Consider the following 6971-nt stretch of genomic DNA (forward strand, 5'->3'; position numbering starts at 1 on the left):
AGTATGACTGTGAAGTCCTGGAGAGGGAGAGGAATTCACTGAAAGGGGATGGATATTAGAATGCAGAGACAGAGAGAAGAACCAGAAAGACAGATGAAGAGAGTAAGAGATAGGGGAACAGGAAGAGAAATGAAGAGAGTGACAACGAGAGGAACAGGAAGAGAAATTAAGAGAGTAAGAGATAGGGGAACAGGAAGAGAAATGAAGAGAGTGACAACGAGAGGAACAGGAAGAGAAATGAAGAGAGTGTGAGATAGGGGAACAGGAAGAGAAATGAAGAGAGTGACAACGAGAGGAACAGGAAGAGAAATGAAGAGAGTGACAACGAGAGGAACAGGAAGAGAAATGAAGAGAGTGTGAGATAGGGGAACAGGAAGAGAAATGAAGAGAGTGACAACGAGAGGAACAGGAAGAGAAATGAAGAGAGTAAGAGATAGGGGAACAGGAAGAGAAATGAAGAGAGTGACAACGAGAGGAACAGGAAGAGAAATGAAGAGAGTGAGAGATAGGGGAACAGGAAGATAAATGAAGAGAGTGACAGCGAGAGGAACAGGAAGAGAAATGAAGAGAGTGACAGCGAGAGGAACAGGAAGATAAATGAAGAGAGTGACAACGAGAGGAACAGGAAGAGAAATGAAGAGAGTGACAGCGAGAGGAACAGGAAGAGAAATGAAGAGAGTGACAGCGAGAGGAACAGGAAGAGAAATGAAGAGAGTGTGAGATAGGGGAACAGGAAGAGAAATGAAGAGAGTTTGAGATAGGGGAACAGGAAGAGAGTGACAGCGAGAGGAACAGGAAGAGAAATGAAGAGAGTGTGAGATAGGGGAACAGGAAGGGTGTGTGACAGAATAACAGAGAGCGGGACAAAATGGAGAAAGAGGAAGAAGGTGATGGACAGAATCAAATAAAGTGATGGATAGGTGATGGATAATTTGATGGATAGGAAAGCAAACCTTTCTCATCAAAAGTGAGGGAACCTAGTGGTTAGAGCGTTTGGACTTGGTCAGATCGAAACCCCCGAGCGTTGGACTAGTAACCGAAAGGTTGCACGTTCGATTCCCCGAGCTGACAAGGTACAAATCTGTCGTTCTGCCACTGAACAAGGCAGTTAACCCATTGTATCCGCAGTAGACCGTCATTGAAAATAAGAATTTGTTCTTAAAACTGAATAATGAATATAGAGGAAAGGGAGGGAGATTCTCTCTGTTGTATTGTCTTCATACTTATCACTAGTCTGCCCAAGACCTCAGTAACTACATCTCAAATGGGGCCTTATTCTATATAGTGAAACACTATTGACCAGAGCCCTATGGCACCATATTCCCTATATAGTGCACTACTTTAGACCAGAGCCCTATGGCACCCTATTCCCTATATAGTGCACTACTTTAGACCAGAGCCCTATGGCACCCTATTCCCTATATAGTGCACTACTTTAGACCAGAGCCCTATGGCACCCTATGCTCTATATAGTGCACTACTTTAGGCCAGAACCAAATGGCACCCTTTGGCTCTGATCAAAAGTAGTGCACAATATAGGGAATAGGGTGCCATAGGGCTCTGGTTTAAAGTAATGTACTAAATAGGGAATAGGGTGTCATTTGGGACAGGTTTCACTTTGAGGATTCATACAGTAGTTTGTCTCCTAATAGAGCGGTAGGTAAGAAGGTGTGTGTTTCTGTGTATCTCTGTGTGTTTGTGTGGTGGTAGGTTTGTGTGTTTGTGTGTGTGTGTGTGTGTGTGTGTGTGTGTGTGTGTGTGTGTGTGTGTGTGTGTGTGTGTGTGTGTGTGTGTGTGTGTGTGTGTGTGTGTGTGTGTGTGTGTGTGTGTCTGTGTGTGTGTGTGTGTCTGTGTGTGTGGTGTGTGGTGTGGGTGTGTGTGTGCGCGCGTGTGTGTGTGTGTGTTAGTTTCTCTATAGATACAGTGTGTCATAGTGTGATACTGTAGGGGATGGCTGTGATCGACACACACACACACCCACACGTACACATTTTTCAGGCAGTGCTCTCTCCTGGTTGTTTTTGTATTCTACTCTTCTATTTTGTCAGTTCTGTAAAACACTACTGCTCTTATTCCCTCGTTCACTCCCTCCTCCGTGCAGATTCCATCCTCCCTCATTTGTCAGAGTCTTTTGCACCAACTATGTTTCCAGTTTCATGTCGACTTCATATCTATTTATACCATATATATATTTTTATATGGTATAAACTGGGTGCCTGAATGCTGATTGGCTGACAGCTCGTGGTATATCAGACAGCCTTTGTATATCGTTTACCACGGGTATGACAAAACGTTTATTTAATTTTATTTAATTTTTACTGTTCTAATTTATTTTGACTCCGCGTTGTGTCGTGCTTAAGAACATCCCTTAGACGTGGTATGTTGGCCACACCCCCCTCGTGCCTTATTGGTTAAATATACCCCTCCCCTCCACTCGAGATATACATCACGCCTGACTCTTCAACCTGTACAATACTCTAGCCTTCTACTTCAACAGAGACTTGGTGTGTTTTCCAAATGGCACGTTATTCCCTATGAGCCCTGGTCAAAAGGAGCGCAGTACATAGGGATTAGGGTGCTAATTGGGATGCAGTTTAGTGCTGTCTTTGTACTGTATATCGGATTCTCCATTCTGCAGAGATGCACAAGAATGAGAAATGAAATTACTGCAAGAAAATGCCCTTCGCAAATGAGAAAACCCCTCTTGTATCCATCCTCTCTCTCTCTCTGAGAAAACCCCTCTCGTATCCATCCTCTCTCTCCCTCTGAGAAAACCCCTCTCGTATCCATCCTCTCTCTCCCTCTGAGAAATCCCCTCTCGTATCCATCCTCTCTCTCCCTCTGAGAAAACCCCTCTCGTATCCATCCTCTCTCTCCCTCTGAGAAATCCCCTCTCGTATCCATCCTCTCTCTCCCTCTGAGAAATCCCCTCTCGTATCCATCCTCTCTCTCCCTCTGAGAAATCCCCTCAGAGTTGCACCCCTTCTGAAAAAACCTACACTCGATCCCTCCGATGTCAACAACTACAGACCAGTATCCCTTCTCTCTTTTCTCTCCAAAACTCTTGAGCGTGCCGTCGTTGGCCAGCTCTACCGCTATCTCTCTCAGAATGACCTTCTTGATCCAAACCAGTCAGGTTTCAAGACTAGTCATTCAACTGAGACTGCTCTTCTCTGTATCACGGAGGCGCTCCGCACTGCTAAAGCTAACTCTCTCTCCTCTGCTCTCATCCTTCTAGACCTATCGGCTGCCTTCGATACTGTGAACCATCAGATCCTCCTCTCCACCCTCTCCGAGTTGGGCATCTCCGGCGCGGCCCACGCTTGTTGCGTCCTACCTGACAGGTCGCTCCTACCAGGTGGCGTGGCGAGAATCTGTCTCCTCACCACGCGCTCTCACCACTGGTGTCCCCAGGGCTCTGTTCTAGGCCCTCTCTTATTCTCGCTATACACCAAGTCACTTGGCTCTGTCATAACCTCACATGGTCTCTCCTATCATTGCTATGCAGACGACACACAATTAATCTTCTCCTTTCCCCCTTCTGATGACCAGGTGGCGAGTCGCATCTCTGCATGTCTGGCAGACATATCAGTGTGGATGACGGATCACCACCTCAAGCTGAACCTCAGCAAGACGGAGCTCCTCTTCCTCCCGGGGAAGGACTGCCCGTTCCATGATCTCGCCATCACGGTTGACAACTCCATTGTGTCCTCCTCCCAGAGCGCTAAGAACCTTGGCGTGATCCTGGACAACACCCTGATTAGTTCTCAACTAACATCAAGGCGGTGTCCCGTTCCTGTAGGTTCATGCTCTACAACATCCGCAGAGATACGACCCTGCCTCACACAGGAAGCGGCGCAGGTCCTAATCCAGGCACTTGTCATCTCCCATCTTGATTACTGCAACTCGCTGTTGGCTGGGCTCCCTGCCTGTGCCATTAAAAACCCCTACAACTCATCCAGAACGCCGCAGCCCGTCTGGTGTTCAACCTTCCCAAGTTCTCTCACGTCACCCCGCTCCTCCGCTCTCTCCACTGGCTTCCAGTTGAAATCGCATCCGCTACAAGACCATGGTGCTCGCCTACGGAGCTGTGAGGGGAACGGCACCTCAGTACCTCCAGGCTCTGATCAGGCCCTACACCCAAACAAGGGCACTGCGTTCATCCACCTCTGGCCTGCTCGCCTCCCTACCACTGAGAAGTACAGTTCCCGCTCAGCCCAGTCAAAACTGTTCGCTGCTCTGGCCCCCAATGGTGGAACAAACTCCCTCACGACGCCAGGACAGCGGAGTCAATCACCACCTTCCGGAGACACCTGAAACCCCACCTCTTCAAGGAATACCTAGGATAGGGTAAGTAAGGGTAGGTAATCCTTCTCCCCCCCCCAACAAGATTTAGATGCAAGTGGCTGTTCCACTGGTTGTCATAAGGTGTATGCACCAATTTGTAAGTCCTCTGGATAAGAGCGTCTGCTAAATGACTTAAATGTAAATGTAAATGTAAATGAGAAAACCCTCTCGTATCCATCCTCTCTCTCCCTCTGAGAAAACCCCTCTCATATCCATCCTCTCTCTCCCTCTGAGAAAACCCCTCTCGTATCCATCCTCTCTCTCCCTCTGAGAAAACCCCTCTCGTATCCATCCTCTCTCTCCCTCTGAGAAAACCCCTCTCGTATCCATCCTCTCTCTCCCTCTGAGAAAACCCCTCTCGTATCCATCCTCTCTCTCGTCATTGTTTCTGTATGAGTAAGAAGAGGACACACAGTTATCACAGGCAGCGCAGTAGGATGGACGCCTTTGCAGTGTGGTACGAAACCGGCGGGAGTACACACACGCACACACACACACACACGCACACGCACGTGCACGTGCACACGCACACGCACGTTACACCCCTGAGAGGATAGAGGATAAATGAGGTGGGTGGTGTAATCCCCTCCCTTCCGCCCTCCCCCTCCTCTTCATCCTCCCCTCCGCCCTACCCCCTCCTCTTCATCCTCCCCTCCGCCCTCCCCCTCCTCTTCATCCTCCCCTCCGCCCTACCCCCTCCTCTTCATCCTCCCCTCCGCCCTACCCCCTCCTCTTCATCCTCCCCTCCGCCCCCCCCTCCTCTTCATCCTCCCTTCAACCCGCCATCCCTTCCCTCTCTTACCTTGGCAGGCAGGGAAGAGCTGGGTTTCTCCAGGAGGTCCCAAAGCTTCTTCCTCTTCTCCTGGCAGCAGGTGTTATCAAACTCAATCTCTCCCTCTCTCTCTTTCAGCGTCTCCGCCTCCCTCCGCAGCTCCTCGTTCATCTGTTCTTTCTTCTGGTGGTACCGGGCCTGGCAGCAGGACTCCAGGTAGATCTCATCTATACCCCAGTAGTCGAGCTCCTGGCCGAACGACAGGGCGCACATCTCCTCCATCATGTGCAGCTTCCCTGTGCGGTAGAAGTTGAGGATCGAGGTGAAGGCGCCCGGGTGTCGGTCAAAGAAGTATTCGTTCTCATGGAGGCTGTAGTCGTCGCAGACCTCCATCAGGCTCTCGTGGGTGTTGCAGTCGCGAAGCTTACCCAGGCGGGTACGGGGCAGCCGGTCCAGCGTCCGCCACAGGACCTCGTGGTTTAGACCTCCGACGTTGACGCGAACCCTCCTGGAGCGGGCCTTGCTGCGGATTATCTGGATGGGGTCTGGGGGGAGGGAAGTCACCCCTGGGTGGTTGATGGGAGTCTTAGGGCCACCCTTCTCAGCCATGGTGGTGTACTGGAAGAAGGGGGATGGAGGTTTACCTGTGAGGAGGAGGAGATGTGAGGTGAGAATAAAAAGCTGAAAATATAAAAGAACTACAAAAAAGAATGTTGAACAGTGTTCTAGTCCTCATAGCAACAACACAGTGTTCTAGTCCTCATAGTAACAACACAGTGTTCTAGTCCTCATAGTAACAACACAGTGTTCTAGTCCTCATACTAACAACACAGTGTTCTCGTCCTCATAGTAACAACACAGTGTTCTAGTCCTCATAGTAACAACACAGTGTTCTAGTCCTCATAGTAACAACACAGTGTTCTAGTCCTCATAGTAACAACACAGTGTTCTAGTCCTCATAGTAACAACACAGTGTTCTAGTCCTCATACTAACAACACAGTGTTCTCGTCCTCATAGTAACAACACAGTGTTCTAGTCCTCATAGTAACAACACAGTGTTCTAGTCCTTATACTAACAACACAGTGTTCTAGTCCTCATAGTAACAACACAGTGTTCTAGTCCTTATAGTAACAACACAGTGTTCTAGTCCTCATAGTAACAACACAGTGTTCTAGTCCTCATAGTAACAACACAGTGTTCTAGTCCTCATAGTAACAACACAGTGTTCTAGTCCTTATAGCAACAACACAGTGTTCAAGTCCTCATAGCAACAATACAGTGTTCTAGTCCTTATAGCAACAACACAGTGTTCTAGTCCTCATAGCAACAATACAGTGTTCTAGTCCTTATAGCAACAACACAGTGTTCTAGTCCTCATAGCAACAACACAGTGTTCTAGTCCTCATAGCAACAACACAGTGTTCTAGTCCTTATAGCAACAACACAGTGTTCTAGTGCTTATAGCAACAACACAGTGTTCTAGTCCTCATAGCAACAACACAGTGTTCTAGTCCTTATAGCAACAACACAGCGTTCTAGTCCTCATAGCAACAACACAGTGTTCTAGTCGTTATAGCAACAACACGGTGTTCTAGTCCTCATAGCAACAACACAGTGTTCTAGTCCTTATAGCAACAACACAGCGTTCTAGTCCTTATAGCAACAACACAGTGTTCTAGTCCTTATAGCAACAACACAGCGTTCTAGTCCTCATAGCATCAACACAGTGTTCAAGTCCTCATAGCAACAACACAGTGTTCTAGTCCTCATAGCAACAACACAGTGTTCTAGTCCTTATAGCAACAACACAGTGTTCTAGTCCTCATACTAACAACACAGTGTTCTAGTCC

At 48.2% G+C, this 6971-nt stretch overlaps 1 protein-coding gene across 1 annotated transcript in view; it reads right to left on the reverse strand.

Annotated features, from left to right (window-relative positions):
• LOC118375327 (potassium voltage-gated channel subfamily B member 2-like) overlaps positions 1-5641 on the reverse strand; it is a 337287-nt gene extending 331646 nt beyond the window's left edge. The window contains exon 1 of the mRNA XM_052498874.1: positions 5150-5641. Coding sequence (XP_052354834.1) covers positions 5150-5512 — 363 coding nt within the window. The 5' untranslated portion in view covers positions 5513-5641. The remainder of the gene's footprint in view (positions 1-5149) is intronic.
• Between the last annotated feature and the right edge of the window lie 1330 nt (positions 5642-6971).

The sequence above is a fragment of the Oncorhynchus keta genome, chromosome 4 (genome assembly GCF_023373465.1).
Source record: "Oncorhynchus keta strain PuntledgeMale-10-30-2019 chromosome 4, Oket_V2, whole genome shotgun sequence".
Lineage (NCBI taxonomy): Eukaryota > Metazoa > Chordata > Actinopteri > Salmoniformes > Salmonidae > Oncorhynchus > Oncorhynchus keta.